Below are 27,420 nucleotides of genomic sequence, written 5' to 3' on the forward strand. Positions count from 1 at the left end.
AGTGAAAGCAGATATTGGGTCGGCGGGTGACACTGGGAGAAGAGACTCTACACTGTACATCTTTGTACACACAAACACACAAGTTTGTATCACATGATTGTTAACAAAAAAAACTAATTTTAAAAAGAAATGGGGCGAGGCCAGGTGGCTCACACCTGTAATCCCAGCACTCTGGGAGGCTGAGGTGAGCAGATCACCCAGAGTTCAAGACCAGCCTGGCCAACATGGCGAAACCCTGTCTCTACTAAACATGCAAAAATTAGCCAGGCATGGTGGTGGGCCCCTGTTACCCTAGCTACTCAAGAGGCTGAGGCAGGAGAATTGCTTGAATTTTGCAGTGGGCCAAAATTGTGCCACTGGGCAACAGAACCAGACTGTGTCTCAAAAAAAAAAACAACAAAAAAACCAAAAAATGGGCTAGCCTGGGAAGAGGCTGCAGAGGATAATGGTTGCCTCCTTTGTGTAAGAAGCATGATTCATTCAAGTGAGAAATCAGAGTCTGTTCTGAATGCCATCCAGTCCACATTTGTACATTTTCTGCCCCGCCCCCCTCCCCCCCACCGAAGGTGCATTGTGGGAACTGACCTTGGGGAGGGAGTATGAGTGTGCATGTGTGTGAGCTCTCAGGGTGTTTCTCCTTCATGATATCCTGGTTGCTATATTGCGGAGATCTATTTGTGACACACAGAAAACTCTTTAAAGAAACACTGCTTCCTGACCATGACTTCCTGGTCAATCTGTCCTTCCGGAGACTGTTGAGCGCCAGACGTTTACATGCATGTCTGGACAGAGAGTGAGCCTGGCTCATTCAGACCCTGGGCACCATTCAGAGCAGAACTCAGTGGTAAGGAACAGCTTTCTTTCCACTGAAGATTCGCGCAAGCCATGCCCCACAGGGCAGCGTCTCCTGGCGGCTTTGACTCAAGGGCGTTGGCACGGGCATCCCCATCTTTCTTCTTTCCTCAGGAGCCCGTTGTACCGTTGGCTGTGCCCCTCACCTCCAGCACCCAGGCACAAAGGGGAGCCGTTTTTCGTACCAAACCACCATGAAAACAGGAAGTGATGAAGCAGAATTCACCCTGCATCTGCACTGAGTGACTTCTCTTTCTTTTTCTGTCATTCCTCATTAGGTATAGACACGTGTGGCCGTTTACACTGTAGGATCCCCAGTCCCACTGGCTTTGAACATTTTGGAGGCTTACAATGCCGCCACCCGCGGACATCGTCAAGGTGGCCATCGAATGGCCGGGCGCCTACCCCAAACTCATGGAAATTGATCAGGTTAGTAACGTGACAGCCTTGGGTGTTTATTTTCAGTTTTCCTTTCTATATGGGAATTTTCATAGACTTTGGATAGTTCGCTCTTCTGCCTTTCTTCCTCTAGCTGTGTTGAAAAATCTGTGCAGTAATAGTTGCAATGTAGCTTGATCTCTGTAGCACATATAATAGTGATGGATGGGGTTTTTATACTCTTCCAGCATCCACTTGGATTGTGTCAATGCAGGATTTGTGTCTGAAGCTGGGAAGGAGATGGGAGGGACAAGTGGATCGGGCCCTGGGCAGTTGACACAGTGGAGGCTGTCCCATCCCTGCCTTGCCATGACACATGAATATGTGCAGATTGTTGGAACACAGGCAAGACAAAACTTAATTTTTAAAATCACTTTTTTCTTCATTTTTTGCAGAAGCAACGAAATGCACTGATACTTTGTTACATTAATAGTTTTATAATGAAATTAGTATAGAGGGGTTCAGTCTTGGATTTCAGCCAATTGTAATTTTTATTTTTAGTGTAAAATTCACTATGTGTCTAGCATATTGTCTGCCATGAAGTAAATACTCAACAAAAGTTTATTGAATTAAAAAATATCAAGAAGACTTATAAAAGTGGTTTAACCCATAAAGGCATCCTTTAACTTGAGTCTTGAGAATTGTATGGTGTGATTCTCATGCACTATTTGATTATAGGCTATCTTGGAATGGTTCATTTTGTCCTCACTTTACTGTAGTCGAATTCAAGAGCAAATGATTTAAGAAATACAAGGTTGAGACCTAATATATACTTACAGGTTTTGTAATGTATATAATATAGGGTTCTAGATGGCCTTCTACATTTTCAAAATTATAATACCATGGCAACTCCAATCTTTATGTTCTCTATGCTATTTTACGATTATGATTTACAATTTTTTTCCTGTTCAGATTTTATTATCTGGTGGCAGATCAATGCAAGAGTTATATGGAATTGTGTGAATCCAAAGGAATCATTAAAATGAATTATATGGGTCAGATCAGAATTAATTGAACTTAAACTTAAATGTAAGAAAGGGTAAATTTTTGGGATTTTTGTCAAAAAAGCTGTCATCAGACCACACATCATTGTCATTTTAACTGCTCTCTGAGGTAGTTTTCTAGTGACTCAAGAAGCAACCTATACAAATAGAGAAGAGTAGAGATGCCTAATAGTTTCGGATACTTTTGAGTCAGGCAACAGATGCTTATCTGCTTTCTTGTGTGGTTTGAGATGCTAGTTAAAATTTACCTTTAGAAAATGTTTGGAGATACTTGGTGCAGACTAAATGTAGTTTGGATTAGGTTTGGCCACAGCCTAAGAGACCAATGGCTTCAATGAGATAGAAGTTGGTCTCACACACGTGTAGAGGTCCTGAATGCCCTGCAGTGGCATGCCCTCGGCCCCTCTGTGTTGTTGCATTGCCCTTCTCAGTCTGTGAGGCTTTGAATCACATGCTTGGGCATCACCTGAAAGCACATTAGAAATGCAGAATCTCTGGTCTTATTCCAGACCTCCTGACCCGAGTCTGCATTTTAACAAGATCCCCAGGGTATCCCTGTGCGTAGTTCAATCTGAGACGTGCTGAGCTGGATACCTGGTGCCCAAGCCCGGGTACTCATCAGAACTACCCAGGCACTTACCCGAAATAACTGTTTTCAGTGGTCCCATCCCAAGAGACTCTAATTTAGTGGTTCTGGTAAACTATTTAATTTTGATTCTGCCATGGTCAGTGCAGTTTGGGAACCTCTGCTTTAAGACAGCAGCTCTTAATAGACAGTCCTCCTTACCTGTGAGGTTAGTGTAGTGTTCTCTGCCTTTGGAGGTGGCCTTTGCTATGTGTGTGTTTTAATATATATATTTTAAATTATCTGTTTATTTTGGAATAATTTTAGATTGACAGAAAACTACAAAGATTGTATATGCTTACATTTATACCCTTTTTCCGGTTTCCCCTCATGTTAATATGTTAATCTTGTTACATTAGTCAAAACTAAGAAATTGACGTTGGTACATTACATTAACATAACTACCAACTTTATTTGGATTTCACCAGATTTTCCACTAATGTCCTTATTCTGTTCGAGGATCCAATCCAGGGATACCAATTGTCATGTTTCCTCAGTCTCCTTCCATTTTGGACAATTTCTCAGTCTTTCCTTGTTTTTCATGGCCTGATAGCTTTGACAAGTACTTTTATGTTGATACAATTTTAAACACACAAAAATTGCAAGGATAGTACAAAGAACTCTGTACCTATTTTTCCGGAACCATTTGATGGAGCCTTGGAAGCGCCATCCCCCTTCACCCCTGAACACTCAGTGTGTATGTCCTAATATTGTAACCATTCTCTTACATAACAATCACAGTACATTTCTAAAACCAGAAATAAATTGAATAGTGGTATAATGCTATCATCAAATTCACAGTTCGTAATCCATATTCAAATTCCATCAGTTGTCCCAATAAGGTCCTCTATGGGGCCTTATTTTCTCTATGGTGTAATATCCTGTCCAGGATCATGTAGTGTGTTTATTGTCAGGTCTCTCTGATCTCCACTGATCTCTAGAAATTTCTCAGTCTTTATCTTTTGTGACCTTGACATTTTTGTAGAGTACAGGACAGCTGTTTTAGAAAAAGTCTTCAGTTTGGGGTTCTCTTACATATCCTACTGATCAGATTCGAGTTTTGTATTTTTGGCAGAAATGTAGAGAAACGATGTGTCTTTTTTGGCTCATCATATCAAGAGGTACGTGATATTGCGTTGTCTGATTCTTGGTGATTCTGATTTTACAGATGACAAGTGTAAACAATTGCTTAAATTGTAGGCCTCCTATTAATCACATATGGAAACCTAGACAGACAGTTAGGAACCCACGCTCTTGCCCTGCAGTTGCTGGAATTACAATGAGACTTATGAAAGTGTTGCTGTCAGATGTTGTTTCTTGATTGAGTCAGAAGTTGGCATGAGAATTAGAAGTATGTTTTCACATGCAATGAAGAGTAGAAGAAATGACCATTACTTGGGTTTTCTCTTTACCTTGTTCAGTAAAGATCACATAACCTACCTCTCTCTCTCTCATAGCATGTTAGCTTCATTCAGAAAGCTCTTTGCTTCTTCTTAGCCTGGATAGCTGCTATTTCACTAAAAGCCGTTTCCAAAAGTTGGGTTAAGCACTGCTGCTCTATTGTCTCCCAAAAGTTTGGGTGCCCTTCCACTTACCACATTGTGTTGTGCTTGTCTATCAACTGAACCCAGTGGTCCTCAACCTTGAGTGTGTACAGGAAGCATCCAGTGAACTCATACAATATGCATATACCACCTTATGCAAAATGCAGACCCAGCTGCAGAGATCGTGATTCTGTTGGCCAGGGGCAGGGCCTTTCTTCTGCATCTGTGATAAGCACCAGATGAATCTAATCCAAGGGCTTCCACAGTTTGAGAAGCAGTCATTAGACTGGGAACTGCCTGTCTTTGAGTGTGGTTTCTCCTTGCCTAGTGAACAGTCCTTAAAATGAAAAGATACTTCATGAATGAATCACTGGGAGGAGGCGCTTCCTGAGTAGTGATTATCTTATCAGGTACTCAGTTCTGCTCAGCCACCCTCCATCAGTGCCTGGAGTTTTCAGAGGGACGTCTGACCATGATGGACTTGTTTCTCTTCTTTCTAAATATTTAGGAGAAAATTCTGTGTTTCCACTCAGCAGGAAAAACCCCCAGGAGCTTCTTACACATGGACTTTGCTATATCACGGGAAGGTCTCAAAAGAATTACCAGCTCACTGGTTCCTGACTCCTGCTCTTGCCTTCACAATGTATTGTTGAATTTCAAGCTCGGGGGGCCGCTTGAGGCTGAGGATGCTTGTTTGGATACATCAAGGCTCCTGCATCCACTGTTCTTGTTAACTTATTATGTCCTGTATAATGTATTTGTTTCTCAGTCAAGAGTCTGGAATCCCAAGCACTTCGATCAGCAGCATCTAGTAAGAGGCGGTGTGGCAAAAGGGGAAAGTATAGGCTCCAAGGACATTTAAACCTGGATGTGAGCACTTGTTTTAGTTCCTTCAGCTGTTATAACAAAGTACCTTAAACTGGGCAATTTATGAACAACAGAAATTTATTGCTCACAGTTCTGGAGGCTGGGAAGTCAAGATCAAGGCACAGTGGATGTGTGTATGATGAGGGCTTGTTCCTTATAGATGGTGCCTTGTATGTTTCCCCATAGGCAGAAGGTGCAAACAGGCTCTGTCAAGCATGTTTTTATACCACTACCATAGGGCCCAGGTTTCAAACAGGTGACTTTTGGGGAGACACAAACATTCAGACCATAGCAGTCCTGGAGCCCTGTTTTCTGTGAAAGTCTCAGTTAGCCTTGTTGAGCCTTAGTCTTTTTGGGATATTAATTTGCTACTTTGATGGTCCTTGTGAAGATTAAAGAAAACATGTGAAAAGAATGTAGCATGTTGCATAGTCTAGAGTGATTCCTTAATAAAAGCAGCCATTATTGCTGTTAGTTTAAGCAAATTCTCATTGGATTAGAAAATTAGGTACTCTGGTTTTCCTTTTCACCTGCAGTTCCATGTGAACAGTTGCCCTCTGTTCTCATTCTTTCTCTGACTAACTTTTTACATGTTTAGGAAGGAGACAGAATTAAAAGATAAGTGGGAGGCATCCTCTGGTAATAAAGTGGTGTCTTGACTGGACACAGCCAGTTTGTGCTGTGGAATATTCACTGGCTCCCTAGTACTCTGTGATTTTTTTTCCATCTTGGCTACTCACCATTTCTAAGCAGCAGCTTTTCTGTTCCCTGCATAAAGTCTTCAAGCCTCCAGTATTTCCTGTCCCTGCCCTGCCCCCTCAGGCCTTGCTTTTCAAGGAAAACACAGACCAGAAAGCTACCACTTCTGTCTTTGCCTTAGAACTTCTCTGCCTGCATATTTGCATGGCACCACAGACTACCTGATGCCTTTGTCTCATGCCTTCCTGTTTTGTTTTGCTTCTTCTACTGCCAGCAGAGGAGGGAAGAGGTGGTCCCAATTTGTTTCCAGTGCTTTCAGCTTATCTCAATCCCCAATGCTCCACATAGGTTTTAGCCCATCCTTTCCACCTTACCTGGAGCTTTGTCCCATCCATGTTCTCTTCTCTTGTTCTTTTCTTCTTCTCTGCCTTCAACAGTGAACTCTTCTGTTCTTACCTTGGAAAATCCTCCCCTTGACCTAGTAACTCTCTTTGGGTAGTATTTTATTCTGTGTTTTTCCATTCCAGGCTTATTTAAATGTTTCCAGTATGCCATCAATGTTGTTCCATGCTTATTTTAATCTTTGCATGAACAACAGTTTACCTCTTTACAGGGCTCCCCTTTTTGGTGCCACCTCTGCCTTGCTTGTCCTCATCCTCTCGGTTATACTTGGCAAAGCTGCTCATTCTCATCTTCTTGAAACTCTCCCTCCCATCCTCTAGCTTCAGTGCCTGAGATTCTTCCTCCTTGTTTGATTCATCTGGGATTGTTTCCTTCCTGGTTCCTCTTCTTTCTAGATCAGTTCCAGCCTCAGTGCTAAGCCCTCTGGTCTGTGTGTTCACTGTCGACACTTTTTGTCTTAGAGTCCACGTTCACTCATGATGTTAAAGTTTCACCTCTGCCTACATACATAACAACAGTTCCCGTCACCAGCGTGGCCTGCCAGCTAACCACTAGTTTCATTTCTTTGTTGGGTGGATATATGATTCTCCTCTCTAACTTCAGTTGTCTACAGAAGAGACAAATGGTTATGAAACTGCCCATATGTTAACCTGAAGAAAGGGGTCTCACAGGTATTACCAACTTTTGGAGGTTATATCATGTAGAGGAGGGACCGTTAGATATGTTCTTTTTTTTTTTTTTTTTTTTTTTTTCTTGATTCAGGGTCTCACTGTGTCACCCAGGCTGGAGTACAATGGTTCAATCAGAGCTCACTGCAACCTCTAATTGTAGGCTCAAAAGATCCTCCTGCCTCAGCCTCTTGAGTAGCTGGGATTACAGGTGTGCACCACCATGACTGGCTAATCTTTGTATTTTTAGTAGTGATGGGGTTTTGCCATGTTGCCCAGGCTGGTCTCGAACTCCTGGACTTAACCGATTCTCCCACCTCAGCCTCCCAAAATGCTGGGATTACAGTCCATTAGCCACCACACCCTGCCTAGATGTGTTCTTCGTGGCCCAAGTGTAGGAACTCCATCCTATTTGTACTAGGAGAGAGATTCCACTTTTGTTCAAGAAAAGCCAGCATGGGCCATCTCAGCAGGTGAGGGGATCCATCATCTCTATTAAGTGTGCATCAGAAAAATGCTTGGAGAAGAGATTGTGAGCATATTCAGGCCCAAAAAGGGTGATGGGAAGAGATACATAGTTTTCAACCTTAGTTCTGCTTCTCAAATGGCTTGGGGCAGATGGGTGGCTGCCGAGGGCTTCTGGGCACTCCTCACTCACTCCTGCTGCAGTACCTTTGTATTGTCCCATTTTCATTTGTGGATGATTTGGGGAAAGATTTTGTTTGAAAAAAGTTTATCAGTTTTAAAAAATAGACATGGATGATTCTTGAGCTTTCTGGTGTTCTGAGACTTTAGTCAGATTCTTTAGGGTGACTTTGTATCCTTCCATATATTTCATAAGCGTTACCCCTGGGCCAAGGTAGGGTCTGCAGAGACTGTATGTGATTCCCAGGTACTCTTCCATTTTGTAGAAGCTGCTCCTTTAGATGCTTGTTCCCGCACATCCACGGTCTTTTTTCATTTCTTGCCGTTTCCTTCTAAAAGTATGCCACCTTTAATGCCCCCTGCCTTCTCCCAGCTGTCCACTGCTTTAAATCCTGGCTTTGCTAAGCACTGCAGAGAGCCTCCTTTGTACTCAAACCTTTTCTGATCACATTATAATGCAGTCTTTTCTCCAGCTTTCTAATTTCTTATACCATTTTCTTTGCCTGTAGCTTTTATTTGCAGTTAATACATTTCACACATAACGTAATTCACATTTTTCTTTTTTTGTGCTCACTTCTCTTGAAATAGATTATAAGCTCTTGGAGGTCATCCTGTGGCTTACATACATTTGTATCCTTTGGTTCATCACATTGATCTCCATTACTGTGTGTCTACAATAGGTTTTAATTCTGAACAGTGAAGATAAGAATAAAACACTGGTCCTCATTCTCCAAACAGAAAAATTGTAACATCTCCCCTACCCCAGTATATTGGGAGAGGGTTAGTTCCCTAAAAGAAACACAGATGCATGTGTTTTAGGTAAGTGCGATTGCCTGCAGTTTTTCAACTACCATATTTCTATTGCATATTTAAGATATAATTCCATATGCATAAATTTGATTTACATGAGACTTTGAAAAGCTCATTGAGTAAAACTCATTTGAGTTTTTGTATTTACATGGAGTTTTGCTCATTAGTAGTAGTAATAATAACAGCGCCACACACTATGTGGCAGGCAGCAGAAGGCCTCGCACGTGGTATTTCATCACCTTACTACAGCCTTCAAGATCGACTTAGGCTCCCTACTTCATAATTATTCAAAGGTTCATTAACTTGCCCAAGATTACTCAGTTAGGAAGGTACTGATTTGAATCTAGCACTGTATGACACTAAAACCCAGGGAGGGTTTTGGTTTTATTCTTGTTGTGGAGGCGGAGTTTTGCTCTTATTGCCCCGGCTGGAGTTCTGTGATGCAATTCTGGCTCACTGCAACCTCTGTCTCCTGGGTTCAAGCAATTCTCCTGCCTCAGCCTCCTAAGTAGCTGGGATTATAGGTGCCCGCCACCATGCCTGGCTAATTTTTGTATTTTTAGTAGAGTCACGGTTTCATCATGTTGGCCAGGCTTAGACATTGCCAAATGTCTCTTGGGCGGTGGACAGAGTCTCCTCCTGTTGAGAATGGACTAGGTCAGGGTCTCCTGAGCTTGCTTGTGTATCAGAATCACTTATGAAACATGTTGAAAATACAGAGGATCATTGTATAGTGATCCAGGGTTCAGGGATCCTTGTTTTTGTGAAGCTCCCCTGGTGATGCTCATGCTGTTGGAACTACATTTGAAAACATTGCTGTGAAGGCCTTGAAATTTCTCACTCTCCCTGCAGGAGCTACCTTTGGCTCCTGCAGTAACTTTTAGTGAGTCATTTAAATGTAGTGCCTCAATTTCTCCATGAGGGAAATGGTCCTAAAAATTTTTAGTCTCTCCTTACTTTACAGAGAGTACAAACATAGCTTTAAGAGCTCATTTTGCTCCAGTTAAGAAAGATGTAAGAAAGACTGTGTGGTACTGTACCACTGCTTTCATACTGTCATAATAGGTGAAAAGATATTGGTAGAGGAATAGTCATCCTTCATCTGATTTTTGCAACTTTTGGATTTGGTAATGTAGCAGTTATTTCTTAAACTTCCTTTAAAATAAAGTGACTGGGGTACTTCCTTTTCTGGTTTTAGTGAGAGTCTATATAATAACCTCATAAAATCTTAAAATTTGCCGTGTTTTGAAGAAAACACAGCAAACATACCTCTCCCTTTAACTGAGCTGAGTTTAATTGAGCAAGAATGAACTCTTCCTTTCTCCTTTTCCTTCTGCAGATGAAATGCAGATTTTTAGTTTGCTCTGTAGGTGGTTGCTGGTGGGGTTCTCTTCTGTCCTACTTCCTTCCACAACACTGTCACTCTGAGAAGTTTGGGCAACTCAGAACACACCTATTAACTATGTTTTCTTAAGACTTCGTGACTGAGACTACTGACATTTCTAGAACCTTTTGTGAATGTTACACTTTGTGCTTATTTTCCTGTTAGGTCAGCAGGTTAATTGTGGCAGGGTATCTAAATATGTGAATTTCAATGCTGAGAAGGAACTCTGGGTACCCAGGAACACAACAGCTTGTACTTTAGCAGTACATAGACCAATGTGCAGTGTGTCCAGAACTCCAAGGAAATGAGAGCAGCCTCCGGCAAATAAAATATGTGCTTTTCTAGTTTCTTGTTCCTAGCCTTCTATCAAATGCATTCAGGGGTCAATGGCATCACCATCATGCTTGACTCCCACCCCCACATTCTCCACAGCCCCTCAAATAGCAGGTCCTGTAGAATCAGCCTCCTAAGTGAGCTTGAGTCCATCCATCCTTTTTCCATCCTAGCTGCCACTGCTCTAGCTTATTTCCCCTAGGTGGCTTCAGTAGCATCACAGCTGGCTGCCAGGCCACGCTTCTTCCTTCCCCTCCAATCCGTTCCCCTAGGCCTAACATTCTGTACTGGCTTCCATTGCACCTAGAATAGAATCCAGACGTCCTTGCTGTGGTTGGCAGGGCCCCGGGCTGCCCCCAACTCTTACCAGTGCACTGCCTTGCTTAGTGCCACTGTGGAGTTCCCCACCACCACCATCTGAGTTCTCATCATATGCAAACATTTTCTCCTTTCACAAACACAAATTTATTACCACTCCCAAGTCTTTAAAAATGTGATTTTCTCTTAACTAGAAATTACCCTCCTCAGTTCTCTGCATGCCTAACACCTGTTTATTCTTCCATCCCAGATGAAGTGTAAGTTCCTTAGACCTTTCTTTAAGGCCTTTTCTGACTCTTCAGACTGGATGAGGGCGCTTGCTGTGTAGAACTTGCAACATCCCACAGGGCTCCACTTGTCAGCATTGTAATCACTGTGTGATGCTCTGCATGGGCCAAGTGTGTCCCTGGCGCCAGCAGAGGGCCTGCACGTGGTAAACTCATAAAGGAGTGTTTGTTGAGTAAAGGAAATAAGTGATATTTATACTTTTTCTGTCTATTGATACAGACAATAATACGTGAACAGGAATGGCTGTGGTGAAGACATTCCTTGCCTTGTTTGCACCATGTATTCTAAATACATTATTACATTTTATAAATTGACTTTAGGAAAATCTTTGTGTGTCTTTCCATCAAAGCCATCTGTAATTAAAAGACAATCAGTGACTTTGAGACAAACCATCTCAAAATGATGATGGATGAATCCTTACTCTGGGACAAGTTGGTGGTGATCTGTTTGGATTGATCAGCCTCACCATCATGAGATGCTCATAATTTCCGGCTGTCATTTCTTCCTTGACCACCCTGACCTATATAAACAACCATCCATCTGCCTCTCTGCCTTGCTCATCTGCATGGCTCTTGTACCTCAAACTCAGCATATTCCAAACAGTCCTTGTTCCTCCTGGCTCAAACCCATAGAGTTTTGCTTTTCTTCATGTTTTCCTTTTCTTGGTGACAGATGTGAACTACACTCAGTGTGCTCAAGCTGACACCATGTGTCTTTTGGACTCTTTTTTTCTCCCTCATCTTTGTTATCCAATCAGTCATCACAGAAAACTTGTCTGCATTTTCTGGTTTTGGTCACATCTGCCGCTGCCACCCTCTCTGGACCTCTTCCTTCTGGTCAGTGTGGAAGAGTACAGAGAGCAGGAGAGAGCTTAACATCAGTGTGTGTTGAGTATCCTCAAAGACATCTCTTCAAAAGAGAGAGCATAATATCTACACAAACAGGAGATTATGAGGACAAAGCAAATGGGTATAAATTGTGAACAGGTGTACATGAGAAAGAGCCAACTAGACACCTTGTAAGTGAAAAATGCAGTAGTTGCTGGTGGCACGGTGGCTCATGCCTATAATCCCAGCACTTTGGGAGGCTGAAGCGGGCAGATCACAAACAAGGTCAGGAGATTGAGACCATCCTGGCTAACACGGTGAAACCAATCTCTACTAAAAATACAAAAAAAAAAAAAAAAAAAAAAAAAAAGCCAGGCATGGTGGCAGGTGCCTGTAGTCCCAGCTGCTTGGGAGGCTGAGGCAGGAGAATGGCATGAACCCAGGAGGTGGAGCTTGCAGTGAGCCAAGATCATGCCCCTGCACTCCAGCCTGGGCAACAGAGCGAGACTCTGTCTCAAAAAAAAAGAAAAAACCAGAAAAATGCAGTAGTCTTTCCCTTATCTGTGGGTTTGCTTTCCCCAACCAACTACCGTCGGAAATGTTAAATGGAAAATTCCAGAAGTAAACAACTCATAAGTTTTAAATTGTGCACTGTTCAGAGTACTGTGATAAAATTTTGCACAGTCCCTCCAGGACTTGCAGCACCCCTTTTTCCAGCGTATGCATGCTGTAGACACTTCCCATTTGTTAGTCACTTAGTAGCCATTTCAGTTATCAGATCAACTGTCATGGTATGGCAGCACTTGTGTCCAGGTGGCCCTTATTTTACTTAATAATGGCTTCAAAATGTAAGACTAGTGATGCTGGCATTTCAGATATACCCAAGAGAAGCTTCCTTTAAGTGAAAAGGTGAAAGGTCTAGATTTACTAGAGAAAGGAAGAAAAAAAATCAGTTGCTAAGACATATGGTAAGAATGAATCTTCCATCTGTGAAATTGTGAGGAAGAAAAATAATTCCTGCTAGTTTTGCTCTCAAACCTCAAACTGCAAAAGTTATGGCCACAGTGTATGATAAATGCTTAGTTAAGATCAAGAGGCATAAAATGTGGGGTGGAAGGTATGAAGAGAAACATGTTCTGATTGATGGCAGTCGGGTTCAGTACTATCTGAGGTTTCAGGCATACACTGGAAGTCTTGGAACATATGCCCCTCAAATAAAAGAGGGACTACTGTATATGTTAATAAAATGTAAAAAGAAAAAACAAAAGCAAACAGCAGAAAGATAAAACAATAAAACACAGAGTAACTCTAGAGTGGATTCGGCTAAAGAGAGAATTGGTAAATTGAAGGTTGAAAATGAGGAATTCATTCAGAACATGGCTCGAAAGAGAAAGGAATGAAAAATATTAATACAAATGCTAAGCTGTATTGAAAAGGATAAATTAAGAAGCTATAATCTATGTCTAATTGGCAGTTCCACTAATAAGGAAATGTATGTTGGAGACAAAATATTTAAAGAGCTTCTGGCTAATATCATGCTTCTCTGGAATTAAAGGGAAATCTGACAGTGAGAAAGAACAGGGGCTCTGGATTTGGCCACTTAGGTCTGTGAGACTCTCCCATCAGAAGCCATGTGGACTTAATACCCTGTCCAAGGGAGTAGAAAATGGAAGTTGTATAAGCAGGGGAGTGACATAGTTAGTGGTACTTTTAGAAGGTGTTTTTGGGGGCAAAATGGAAAATGAGAGGCTAGTTAGATTGCTCTTGCAGTAGCCCAATCAAGAAACAACTATGCCATGAACTGGGACAGAGATAGGGAGATAGAAGTTAGGTATGTGTCCCGTTGTGACATATGGAAAGACTACTTTGACAGAAAATTGATGATTGATTATGGGTGTGGGGTAAGGCAAAGTACAGTGCTAAGGCCAGTTCTGAGATTTCTGGTATTAACAACTGAAAGGATCTTGGTGACATCTGCCAAGATAGAAAACATCTGTAAAGGGCTGTTTAGGTGGACTAACGTTCCTCACGGACAACTTACAAAGGGCTACAGGAAATTGTTTAGGTGTCAGCATATCTCCTTTGATATTTCCTTTGGGTTTTGATACACTGGCCAGTTTTCCCGTTTTTTTTTTTTTTTTTTTTTTTTTTTTGAGACGGAGTCTCGCTCTGTCGCCCAGGCTGGAGTGCAGTGGCCGGGTCACAGCTCACTGCAAGCTCCGCCTCCCGGATTTACGCCATTCTCCCGCCTCAGCCTCCCTGGTAGCTGGGACTACAGGCGCCCGCCACCTCGCCCAGCTAGTTTTTTGTAGTTTTTAGTAGAGACGGGGTTTCACCGTGTTAGCCAGAATGGTCTCGATCTCCTGACCTCGTGATCCGCCCGTCTGGGCCTCCCAAAGTGCTGGGATTACAGGCTTGAGCCACCGCGCCCGGCCCCCGTTTTAACTTCTCTCAACCCCAGTACAATCCCTTATCATTTGAGAATGCACACCTGATTATGCTACTTCCCTGTCTAAAAACCCACATGGGTCCAAACCTTTAAGAGTTGTCATATTTCAGAATCACTAAAAGAATTGTAAATATTCTCACCACAAAGAAATGATAAATATTTGAGATGATGGGTGTGCTAATTACTCTGATTTGATCATTCCACAAGGTATACATGTATCACAATATCACTTTATACCCCATAAATATGCAGTTATTATTTGTCAATTATAACTAAAACCTAAAAGAGTTGTCTATGGGAATTAGGCATTTTTTTTCTCTATCTTGCCTTTTGAGCCACTGTCTCATCTTTCATTTGTGCGACATTGTCAGCTCCTCCCTATGCGAAGAGGTCATCCATTTCGCTCTGCCTTTGCATTTGCCCAAATGCAAATTCAACCCAAAATGCCTTAGGCAATCCACATAGCACTGACTTGTATTTGCTTCCCTGTACCCACAGGCAGAATAAAGAGGACAGCTTTGAGAGTCACCCGGGATTGCATTGGCAGGACAGAAAACAAACAACAATATGAAGGAGAGAGGGAAGATGTAGTGTTGATTCCAAGTTTATATTCTGACAAACTAGAAGAAGATGAATAAAAGTTGAAAACTGGGAAAGACAATTTTGGGGTAAGATTTGAGTTTGAGGTTATGAAAGGATGTACGTTCAAGTTGAAATGGTCTGAGACAGAAAGGACTACAAAGAAGTGGAGGTTGGAGATGGTGATTTGGGCATCCAGAGTGAGCTTGAGCAGATAGACTCTTCTGGTTGGTATCGAATGTTCCAGTGGTAATTTAGGATTTTATAATTTATGCGTGAGGAAGGATCATTTACTATTCATATGGTGATGCTAAAACATTGCACTTCAAATAACATTTGTCCTGAACTGCCTATGTGCCAGGAACCAAGGCACCCAGCTCCAGCACCCACTCCATAGGTGTTAGCCCTGAGCACTTGGGCTTGTTGTTCATGGTTTTGAGGACTTGGTAGATTTGGGATGGAGTTAAAGGGTAAGGATTCTGGAACTGTACAGGTCTGGGTTCAAATTCTGACTCTGTCCCATGTGTTATGAGGCTTTCAGCAAGTTATATAGCATCTTTTTTTCTTTTTTTTTTGAGGCAGAGCCTTCCTCTGTTGCCCAGAGCTGGAGTGCAGTGGTATAATCCTGGCTCACTGCAGCCTTGACCTTCTGGGTTCAAGTGATCCTCCCACTTCAGCCTGCCAAGTAGCTGGGACTGTGGGCATGCACCACTATGCTTGGCTAATTTTTGTACTTTTTGTAGAGATGGGGTTTCGCCATGTGGCCCAGGCTGGTCTCGAACTCTTGAGCTCAAGTGATCTGTGCACCTAGGCCTCCCGAAGTGTTGGGATTACAGACATGAACCACTGTACCTGGCCAAATTACTTAACATTTTAAGATCCCTCATATGGTCTGCTCATTAGTGAAATACACTTAGTAATATTATCTGGTAGGGAGTGTATGGTAGTCACTCAAAAAACAGTAGCTGTTGCTACACCGTATCATAATTAGAAGGGCTGGCCAAGTGATTATAGTAAAAGAAGACAGTAAAGTCTGGGTTGATGCTATATTGAAGGTAGGGGTGGAGAAAGAGTGTGAAATTGTCATAATTGTTTGCATAGTTTAGACCTTTCCTGAAAAGCCTGTGTTACTATTCTTCAACGCTGTAGGTTCTGCCTCAGATTGCCACCATTAACTTACTGGAACATTTTTTGAGACTCAGAAGCCACATCCCTCCACTACCTGCTGGCAGATGTCTCATGTCTATTGCCACTCAAGAAAGGAGGATGAATTGCCATTAGTGCATCCACTCGCAAACACGCAGAACAACTAGTAGCATAGAGAGACAAAAAATACAAGAAAAAAAAAACTAAATGAGAAACATGAACTCATTCCATACTTTTTTGCTCATTTGTTCCTTTCAGTGTTCTTTTGACCTCTGTCTTACTTTCAATCTCAGGTTCTTTGCCATTGATAAACCTTCATCATCCTGTGTGGAGATTGAGCCTGAACCCTACTTTGCCTTCAGGGCTTATTGGCTTTCTCATATCTACTCTCCTAGCCTGATAACATCCTATCCATTAACGCTGACAGTCATTTCTGTTTATCCTACTGAATCTCTCTGAATTTTTATTTTTAAGCTATGCACATAAATACAGTTAACTTTCCAAAGGTGAACTTGACACACATAAATAAATTATTTCACATGGGTGAAGGTAAGCAGACCATAAGGCCTGAATTGATTCTCCGTGTGAATCATTCATTTCCACATGAAAGGGAACACTTGATTGCAAAGGCATGGTGGAGTGCAGTGGCCTTCTGTGGGTCTAGAGTCATCTGGAAGTACTTGGAAAAGACTGATATTAAGGAAATTTGAAGACAATATAGGAATTAGGACAGTGGTTGTTGTTGCTGTCAGAGATAAGGAAATTTGGGAAAAATATTGTTCTTGATATCTATAGCAACATTGATATGTAACAATATTTACTAAAATAATCAGGAACTAGGAGGAGAATCACAAAAGATTATGATTGATCTAAGTAGTCCTTTATATTTGCATTGTTCATTTCTATAGTTCTGTCATTTTATAAAGTTGTAGATTCCCTTCTAATTGAAGGGAAATACAGTGTCTGCTGAGCAGAAGCATGTTAGAATATCTAAAGGAGAATGTAGGTCTGCTTGTCTTTAACCCATTAATACATTCAACATAATTATTTCTGTCTTTGTTTATCTTCATAGTTTAGTGATTTTTATGACACAAAGACTGTACTTTATCTTGGTAAAATCTAATACCTAATTTGTTTCATGAAGCTTGAAACAAGTCACTTTTGGTAAACCATTTAACCATTTTTTTAAAATGAATCATCATTTGTCAAGAAAAAGTTGGCAGAGCCTATCTTCTTTCAGTTTTTTTGTTTTTGTTTTGAGACGTAGTCTTGCTCCCGCCTGGAGTGCAGTGGCGCGATCTCGGCTCACTGCAGCCTCTGCCTCCCGGGTTCCAGTGATTTTCCTGCCTCAGCTCTCTGGGTAGCTGGGATTGCAGGCACATGCCACAACGCCCAGCTAATTTTTGTATTTTTGGTAAAGATGTAGTTTCACCACGTTGGCCAGGCTGGTCTCGAACTCCCGACCTCAGGTGATCCACCTGCCTCGGCCTTCCAAAGTGCTGGGATTACAGGCGTGAGCCACTGTGCCCGGCCCATCTTTCAGTTTTTAAAATTAATGTGATCCATGGTTTTACGACTGTGAAGAGGTTGCTGTAAGCCCCCTGTGTCATATTTGATAATTGCTTGAATCTCGTGTCTGTTATTCACACTGCAACTGTTGTCAGAATACTTGTTTTCCAAGAGCCAGCTGAATTTGCCTCAGGAAAGTGTGGCTTTGTCATTATTTTTCAGATTCATCAGGCTGTTATTAGGAAGATAGGGTATGGACACAGCCTTTTCAGAGCACATCCAATTCCTCCATGAAAAAGTAGATGGCTCAGAAGCATGGAGAGTGATCGTAGGATCATCGGAAGAAGAGTAAAACTGTTGTGAAGTGATTGGTGTCATTGACACAATGTCACGAGGTGCCTCTGGGAGCTGGATGGCTTATTGTACATTAAAGTTCCTTCAAGTCACATTGTATGCTTCACAGTCAACATGCTATCCTCTCTCAGTGGCGTCCTGACATTTGGAAGCTGGATTTCTTTTCTTCCTGGGCCAACATTACTAATAACTGCTGAGCAGAATATGTTCAATGAATTTCTACCTATAAAAGCAAAGTAAAATCCCAAGTGCTGTGCTATACCACCTCAAACTGTTAGAATAAAGCATCTGTCAGGTTTTTTTTTTTCTTTGTTTTGTGCACTGGAGAAATGCTTTTTAATAGTCTAGGACCAAAAACTTTAAGTCTTTGTGGAAAAGCATTTTGCAGTTAGAGGGCCATGAGGCTATCGCTGAACGGAAGGGTGGAGGAGCAGTGGGCACTGGGGACCGCTTCTGTCTTCCGCTTGCTGTGATCCATCTTTAGCTGCTCCCCTGAGCCTCCATGGCACAAAAAAAGAGAAAGAAGCTAAAAGTCTGGAAACAGAAGATGGGTTTTAAATCAATGTTCGTTAACTGCATGCCTTTCCAGGCCCAGCAGCCACGCACCTGGAAGGGGACAGTGTCCCGGAGGCAGTCTCTGCCGCCAAAGTAAGTGCCATGCAGGTGGCAAAACACAAGAAGATGAATTTAAGAATAACCAGCAGGATGCGGCAAGTGCCAAAGGCAGCATCGGGCTGGAGTCACTTTAAGGAAGAAGGAAAAATTGGATTTTCATTTGTTTATTCTCTCAATTTCTTTAACCAGCATTTTTTTTTTTAAGTATGTGTGAAGCATCCAAACAAGGGATATAAGTAAATAAAAGAAGCTATCTATAGATAACATTATGTAATGCCCTACTATGTACCAGGTGCTGTTTCAAGGATTTTACACCATTATCTCAATTTATCTTCATAACAGGAAGAGAAAACAAGTGTTGAGAGAGGTAACAAGCCCAAGTTCCAAAGCCAGGGACTGCAGAAGCCGGGATTCAATTTCAATCCCAGGAAGTCCTCTGAAGTCTTTGATGGCCAGGTGTGGTGCTCATGCCTGTAATCCCAGCACTTTGGAAGGCCAAGGTTGGAGGATTGCTTGAGGCTAGGAGTTCAAGAACAGCCTGGGTAATATAGCGAGACCCTGTCTCTACAAAAAGTAAACCAGCCAGGTGTGGTGGTGCACACCTCTAGTCCCAGCTACTCAGGAGGCTAAGACAAGAGAATCCCTTAAGCCCAGGAGGTTGAGGCTGCAGTGAGCCAAGATCATACCACTGCACTCCAGCCTTGGTGACAGAGTGAGACCCTGTCTCAAATAAATAAATAATAAAGTCATCCAAGAGCTCATAGTTGGGGGGAAGAGAGAGAAAAACACATAGTCAATACAAATTCATCATTCTAAAAGCTTTTCTGGTATCTATTCACTTGATACTACCTCATGAACATTTTCCCCATATCATTAGAAACATTCAAAATGAATAAACCTGATGGAAGCAGCCTTTTTTTTTTTTTTTTTTTTTTTCTGGGTGATGCCCATTTTGAGGCAGGCAGAGGCCTGAGAAGTGGATGTCAGAGCTGAGAACGGCAGCCCACACTCTGTAGTGGCTAAAACAGGTGTGTGGGCACATTGGCTGGGGATGCTGCCAGCCTCAGCAGGCCGGTGTCAAGGCAGAAATGTGGGCAGCAACAGACTTTTGAGCTCTCCAAGGTGAGCTTTTGGGCTTAGTAAAGTCCCTAAGCCAGGTGCCTTGGCCAACAGACAGGAACAGGTGGCTGTGCAGCCAGGGCCTGCCAGTGCTCATCAGAGGCGGGGCAGGGAGGGGCTCTGATGAGGGCTGACAGCTGGCAGGGGGTCTCCTGGGAAAGTGCCTCCAGGAAGGCTGGACTGGCCACCTCCTAAATAAACAGCCAAGGACTCCCCAGGTGGCTGGGTCTCCAGTGCCTTGAAGGAACATGTATTCTGAGTGAGAGAGTGATCATATTTTTTTAAGAGATCAAAAAGAGGCAAAAGGAGAATTGTTTAGTAAGAAAGAAAGAAAAGTGTTTAATTTAAAAGGGTGGCAGGGCATCCTTGTGATCCATGGATCTGCATAACGGGTTATGCAGGACTAAACCTAGAAGATGGCTCAGAGGGGAGACGTGGATTTAGGAATTAGTGGTACCAGCATTATATTACAGGCAAAGGAAAAAATATAGAAAGGAAAGCAAAAGACCAATACCCACTTTAAGGAATAGAGAGAGATATAGATTGAAAATCAGCTGGTAGAGAATTTGGCCATTTTCAATAATCTAGCTTTTTTTTTTTTTCCCTCCGCCTCCTGGGTCCAAGCAATTCTACCTCAGCCTCCCTAGTAGCTGCGATTACAGGTGCCTGCCACACCCAGCTAATTTTTGTAATTTAGTAGAGACAGTTTCACTGTGTTGCTCAGCCTGGTCTCGAAAGTCTTGACCTCAAGTGATCCACCCGGCTCCGCCTCCCAAAGTGCTAGGATTACAGGCATGAGCCATCGCGTCCAGCCTTAAATCTAACTTATTTTACAAAAATTGGCAATAAATCTTCTTGTGTAGGAAATTTGCTTTGTGGACATACTCTCTTTAGTAAATTAAGTTAATGAAAGAACTCTTTTAGAGAAAGAATTAAGATAAAAGAGAGGAATACACCCTTAATAAGAAAAACTACTCCTTGAGTGTAGCTATTGACACATGGTACTTTACCAGTCAAATTCATATGGAAATGCATACTTCATCTAACAAATAACAATATTTTTGCAAACTTTAAAATTTCCCCAGAATATACTATAAAGCGAAGAAAGACTTTCATATGCTGCAAGATGACCTCACTGTTGGGAAGGTGAATGGGGAAAAGAATGTGGGGTCAGGGCCTCTGTGCTTATGGGCCTTAATCCCCGCACATAGAAATGTGGTAACTGCCTAATATTCCAGGTTATTCTGAAAAAATTCCTGCTCTTGTTTTTCAGCTGTCTGTTGAGTCTGAGAAGGCAGTTTTGATCATCCAAACAAAAAGCTTAAGACATTTAGTGATGATTTGTATAAATTAGGGAAACATACTGAAGCAGTTAAAATAATTTGGCCTCAATATTCTAAAACCAATTTTTTTTGAGACAGAGTCTGGCTCTGTCACCCAGGCTGGAGTGCAGTGGTACTATCTCGGCTCACTGCAACCTCTGCCTCCTGGGCTCAAGCAGTCCTCCCACCTCAGCCTCCCAAGTAGCTGTTACTATAGGCACATGCCACCATGCCTGGCTAATTTTTGTATTTTTGTACTTTTTTTTTTTTTGGACAGAGTGTGTTACTCTTATTGTCCAGGCTGGAGTGCACTGGTGCTGTCTCAGCTCACTGCAACCTCTGCCTCCCAGATTCAAACAATTCTCCTGCCTCAGCTTCCTGAATAGATGGGATTACAGGCTCCTGCCACCATGCCCGGCTAATTTTTGTATTTTTAGTAGAGATGGGGTTTCACCATGTTGGCCAGGCTGGTCTCGAACTCCTGACCTCAGGTGATTCATTTGCCTCGGCCTCCCAAAGCGTTGGGATTACAGGCATAAGCCCCTGCATCCAGCCTTTAGTTTTTATATTTTTTGTAGAGATGAAGTTTTGCCATGTTGCCTAGGCTGGTCTCAAACTTCTGAGCTCAAGCTATCCACCTGCCTTGGCCTCCCAAAGTGCTGGGATAACAGGCATGCGCCACCATGCCCAGCCCAAATATTTTCCAATAGGGTACAGAAGTTAATTTTTAGGGCCAGGTGTGGTGGCTCATGCCTGTAATCCCAGCACTTTGGAAGGCCAAGGCAGGCGGATCGCGAGGTCAGGAGTTCGAGACCAACCTGGCCAACATAGTGAAACCCCGTCTCTACTAAAAATACAAAAATTAGCCAGGCATGGTGGTGCGCGCCTGTAGTCCCAGCTACTGGGCAGGCTGAGCCAGGAGAATTGCTTCAACTTGGGAGGTGGGGAGGTTACAGCGAGCCGAGATTATGCCACTGCACACCAACGCGGGTGAAAATGTGAGACTCCATCTACAAAAAAAAAAGGAGTTACTTTTTAGTTCCTGTAGGGTTTATGGAGTTATAGGGAGAAGAATCAAGCAGTTTCATCATTTTGAACTGCATTAATTTCTCTCCTGGGGCTTTTCTTTCAATGAAATGAAAAGCAGATTATTCAGTGGGTCTACAGAAAGCTATTAACGTATTACTCATATCACTCTGCTCCCAGGTCTTGGAGAATTGGACAGATAGACAGGCATATCTTACGCAACCTTTTGGGCAAAAGTTAACTAAAAAGTCCAAAAGGCAGGGCTGGCGTTTGGCTTGGAATTTACTGATCAGGCAATGAGCTCACATCAGACAGGACTTTCTATAGGAAATGAGAAAAGCGGTGATACCAGGCTAATGTTGTCAAAATAGTTGGGGTGTCTTGGTCAGTCTTGTCTGCTTATGAGAGTATAAGGCTCACCTCTTTGGTCATGCTTACTGAGGGTGACACTTGTTTGATTGGTATCTGATGTATCTGTTGAATTACATTCTTTATCAGCTGGTGCTCAGTGCTCTTCCAAGCCATGAATTGCCTAATTCCTACATGAATGATTCTGCACAGGGAGTAGTGACAGCTTTCAGTGTCTAACAGCTTATGGCCAGCAGCTGCTCAGTCACCCAGCAGTGGTAGGAAATGGGAAATGTGCTGGTTAATCCAGGCTATCATTAAAAATAGTTGGCTTTTTGTTGTTGTATTTTAAAGGAAAGTTCGTGAATGTATAGATTTTTTCATTTAGCAGAGGTGTATTGAGTCTCCTATTAGATCCCGTTAATACCTACATACTGTGGTAACTAGTACTGAGGGGTGGGGAAGGCTACAGAGATGAATTAAGATGCCGTGTTCTCAAGGGATGGGGAGATAAGATAGATATGCAGTCCTCAGAAGTGATTCATTTAATCTGCTAAGTACACAGAGGGAGTAATTACATCTATTTAGGGAGATAAGGGGGCATCTGGTTAGTGGGGGTGGCTTTGACATAGACATTAAATGGTAGGTAAGAGTTCCTTGTTAGAGTTGGAACAGAAAGAAGGAGAGGGCCATTTCAACAAAGCAAATGGCATGAGTGGAAGTGTGGAGATGGGATTTTTGTTTGTTTTTGGTGACTCACCATCAAGATCCAGAAGCATGGGGAACGTGTACAGAATAGTAGAATTATGGAGACCAGATTGTGGATGGCTTTGGGTGACAAGCTAAGGGACTAACTTTTTTTTTTTTTTTTTTTTTTTGAGACGGAGTCTTGCTCTGTCACCAGGCTGGAGTGCAGTGGTGTGATCTCGGCTCACTGCAACCTCCACCTCCTGGATTCAAGTAATTCTCCTGCCTCAGGCATGCGCCACCACGTTCAGCTAATTTTTTTTTTTTTTTTTTTTTTGTATTTTGGTAGAGACAGTTTCAGCATATTTGGCCAGAATCGTCTCAATCTCCTGCCCTCATGATCTGCCCACCTTCGCCTCCCAAAGTGCTGGGATTACAGGTGTGAGCCACCGCGTCTAGCTGGGACTGACACGTTTATTGGAGCAAACGAGTGATATGAGCAAAGTTTGTAGGGCAAGTCTAATTTTGTGTATTTATAGTTGACATGGGGATTGGAGAAAAAGAAATTGGAGATGTGGAGACTTACCTGCAGGAACCTGGTGATGGGATCTTTAGAACAAAAGTGGTAGGAAACGGCTGGAAAGATTAAAGGGAGAGAGGTTGTGGAAGTAATGATGAGACTTAGTGTCTTGCAAATGTGTATGTCACAGAACATATTAAGGAAGAAAGAGAAGACAAGGGCAAGTTGGCTAGAAATGTGCCTCAAAGAACTGCTGAAAGTAGGCAAGTTGAGTGTAGGAACTGATGGAAGATATGATTTGGGGTTGATTTTCTAGGGAAACAGTTGATTGGAAATTCATGGCAAATAGTTATTAATGATGGGCTGGTACTCAGGAAAGGTGGTGGGCAGAAGAAGCAGAATTAAGGGTGATGAGATTGGGGCATACACTCAAAGATCTATTTGATGGCAGGAGTTGGAATGAGGAGAGTCAGGAGTTCAGAAGAAGAGTTAGGCCGTGAGAAGCAATGCTGTGGACATCACAGAGGAAACATCTACATAACCTGTTAGCACCTTATGTCTGAAGAATGAAGACATAAAGGTTAACGAGACTCCTGGGCAATAGTGGTGCCATAATGAGGGCAGAGAAGTGTGGGATCTGAGGGGCGTGTGCTACCATTGGGTAGATTGAGGGGTAGGGAATGTGAAAGTGGTGATTTTTGTTTCCACTTTTAATAAGATCCCTGCAGGAGAGTTAAAATGTTCCGTCTAAGAGACTGTCAAAGATTTGCAAGAAAATATTTGGGACTACAGCTGTAGACTTAGGACAATTGAATAGAATGAGATCCATGAGGAACTGACTGACTAAATAAAAGCAGAAAAGACGAGAAAAAAAATCTGGAGTTAGAGAGCTATAGGTAAAAGAGCAACTATGAAGGATTTCTTGGACTTCATTGAAGGATTAGTTGTATGTGTAGGAGAATGAAGAAAATATGGTGCTATATCATAGCTCTGGAAAGGGGGTTTCAAAAAGAAGAAAGTAGTAACAGTGTCAAATAAGGCAGACAGGAAAAGGAAGGTAAGAACAGTGAAAAGGTTATTGGAATTAATTTTTGGGTGGTGAGGGCTAACGTTTGATTGAGGTAGATGGGAGAATGGAGGGGCCCACCATTATGTAACACTCATTTTAATTGGCTAGGCTACCCTATGGGTGTTCACTCAACTATAATTCCTTTTCCTCTGTGGTTTACAGTTTTTCTTTCATCTTTCTCTATTAAGTCTCTAAGCTTTGTGCATCTGTGGTCTTTATTCCTTTCATATATCCAACTTCATTATGTTCTAGGTATAATAGTACCCTAGAGACCTCTGTCTTTTAAAACTCGATTCTCTATGAATCAGACCTGAGTTGAAATCCAAGTAATTCCTCTAAGAGACTTCAGTCGCTAAGTCTAAATCTGGGAACAGTTGCTTTTGATGCCTTCCGCTACCTCAACAATACCTTCTTGACCTGACTTTTTGTTTCAGTGTTATTTAAGACTAAAACCTGGCTCTGTTATTTGTGTTTCAGTTTTGAGGGTGCATGAAGTGAGATTTGGGGAGATTCTCTGATAAGTCATCACAAATTGATAGCGTAGAGGGATCTTTGGCAGCTGGAAGGGCAAAATTCTTGTCTTATGGAAAAAAGTTTTGTTTCTGAAGTTCCTTAGTCATTTGGTTGAGAGAACACATTTGTTCCTCAGCTCACAGCAAGAGCCATTAACAGTGGACAGCTTCTTGCAAAGGCCTAGGACTTGTGTAACATGTAACTACAGTAGAACCCAATTGCCATTGTCATCTTATTCTAGAGGACAGATGCAGGATATAAGGAATACCCCCACCGTCTTTCTGATCCTCAGTAATTCTAGGTTTCCCTTTTTCTCCAACTGTGTTTATTCATTTTTTAACTTTTGTGGGTACATAGTAGGTATATGTATTTGTGGGGTACACGAAATGTTTTGATACAAGCATGCAATATATAATAATTTTATTGTGGAAAATGGGGTGTCTATCCCATCAAGCATTTATCCTTTGTGTTACGAACAATCCAGTTATACTCTTTTATTTTAAAATGTACAATTAAATTATTGGCTATAGTCACCCTGTTGTGCTATCAAATACTAGGTCTTGTCATTCTTTATTTTTCTTTGGAACTCATTAACCATCTCCACCTCTCCCACAAACCCTGCCGCTGCCCTCCCCAGCTTCTGGTAACCATTCTTCTACTCTCTCTCTCCATGAGTTCAATTGTTTTGATTTTTAGATCCCACAAATAAATGGGAACATGTGATGTTTGTCTTTCTGTGCCTGGCTTATTTCACTTAATATAATGGCTTCCAGTTCCATCCATGTTATTGCAAATGACAGGATCGCATTCTTTTTATGGCTGAATACTTCACTGTGTAAATGTACCACATTTTCTTTATCCATTCATCTGTTGATAGACTCTTAGATTGCTTTCAAATCTTGGCTATTGTGAATAGTGCTGCAACGAACACCTCCAACTGTGTTTATAGTTGTAGGCAAAGACACATTCTTTTGCACACATAGTAGTGAATGTGCTCATAGAGGATGGAGCTCCAGTGGGAGAGAGTTCATTGGAGGGACACTGCACGCTGAATTGGGCCTTTAGCAGGGGTTAGGGAGGCCCTTGGAGAGGACTATGCAAATGGTGTTCAGAATTCACCAATAGGGCAGGCATAGTGTCACGTCCAAGGGTGAGGATGCAAGGAGGAAATGGAGCCCTTTCAGGAGTCCTAATCCTTTTTTGAAGTCTTTTGCTCTTTGTATTAATTTAAAAATATAATTTATATAGTTTAATTTTTGTAACAGCTTGAGGGGTAGGTAGAAACTATTTCCATTTTACAGATAAACTAACTGGGGTTCAGGAAATGAAGGAAATTGCAGGTTACTTAAACAGTAAACAGGTTGATAGAGCCTGGATTTGAACTGATCTCTTGGATTTAGAATCTCTTTGCAGATACCACATTTCCCTTCATATAGACAGGAGTAAAACTTGCTTATATGTAGACAGCTTTTTTATGGTTGTATCTGAAAACCCAGGACCATGTATTGTACTTCTCTGATTTCTCATCTTCTCTTCCTCTCTTCCCCATTCATTTCTTGTCTGTGATTGTTCTTTGGGTTGACATGATACTCGCCATCCTAGAGACAGGGTCTTGTTTGCATCCAAAACAGGAAGAGTTTCCACATCTCTAGGAGAGCTGGTGTGTCTCTCTGCTGCATTCCTTCTATCTTGGGGGCAGGCGGAGCACAAGTGTGGCTGTCCAAGAGCACAGCTGTAGTCACCCGCCAGTTGACCCCAGGGCACATGGTGTCATGGTCGCATTACTGGAGTGTATCTGGCTCAAGCTGCTGCGTGATTGGCATTTATCGGGGCCATCGTCAGGGGAAGAATTCTATGTACTTTGTAAGAACCATTTCGTAACACTTCATATTCCATTTGCCACATGTTCTCATAAAAATATCATCAATCCACGATTTTTGCATAAAGCCAAACTGCAGCTTGCCTGATTCATGTACTACTCCTGAGGGATTCTGGTTTTGACTTGGCCTCATGGGCTTCCGTTGTCTGTGAGATCTTTGAACAAAGCTGTATTTTCACCCTAATTTCAGTGTGGCTAGATTAAATACGATGCATGTTTTGTTCAACTAATAATGCTAAGTATAGAAAAAAGGACCACAGGGGTAATAAATCATTAATACATTTGGTGGTAACAGCTGGTAGATTGTTACCTTGAGAAAAATAAGAGGCTCATTGACAACTAAGAGTAGCAAATGTAAATTCTGTTTGCTTAGATATCCTTTTATGAAGCTTCTTCTTTTTCTAAATTTAAAATGATGAAATGAAACTAACAAAGTATTTCCTTTTTTGTTATTTTGCAGAAAAAACCACTGTCTGCAATAATAAAGGAAGTCTGTGATGGGTAAGTGTTACTCAGGATTTATCTAAGGCATTCTAGTTGATAAATTGACAAGCAAATAATGTATTTCCAGTAGGATAGTA

The 27,420-nt window shown here is 42.0% G+C and overlaps 1 protein-coding gene across 1 annotated transcript in view; it reads left to right on the forward strand.

Moving 5' to 3' along the window:
- Positions 1–27,420, forward strand: part of ELMO1 (engulfment and cell motility 1) — a 588,614-nt gene that overhangs the window by 109,208 nt on the left and 451,986 nt on the right. The window contains 2 exon segments of the mRNA XM_017860159.1: positions 1,131–1,281; positions 27,300–27,340. Coding sequence (XP_017715648.1) covers positions 1,204–1,281; positions 27,300–27,340 — 119 coding nt within the window. The 5' untranslated portion in view covers positions 1,131–1,203.

The sequence above is a fragment of the Rhinopithecus bieti genome, unplaced genomic scaffold (genome assembly GCF_001698545.2).
Source record: "Rhinopithecus bieti isolate Rb0 unplaced genomic scaffold, ASM169854v2 scaffold_51732, whole genome shotgun sequence".
Lineage (NCBI taxonomy): Eukaryota > Metazoa > Chordata > Mammalia > Primates > Cercopithecidae > Rhinopithecus > Rhinopithecus bieti.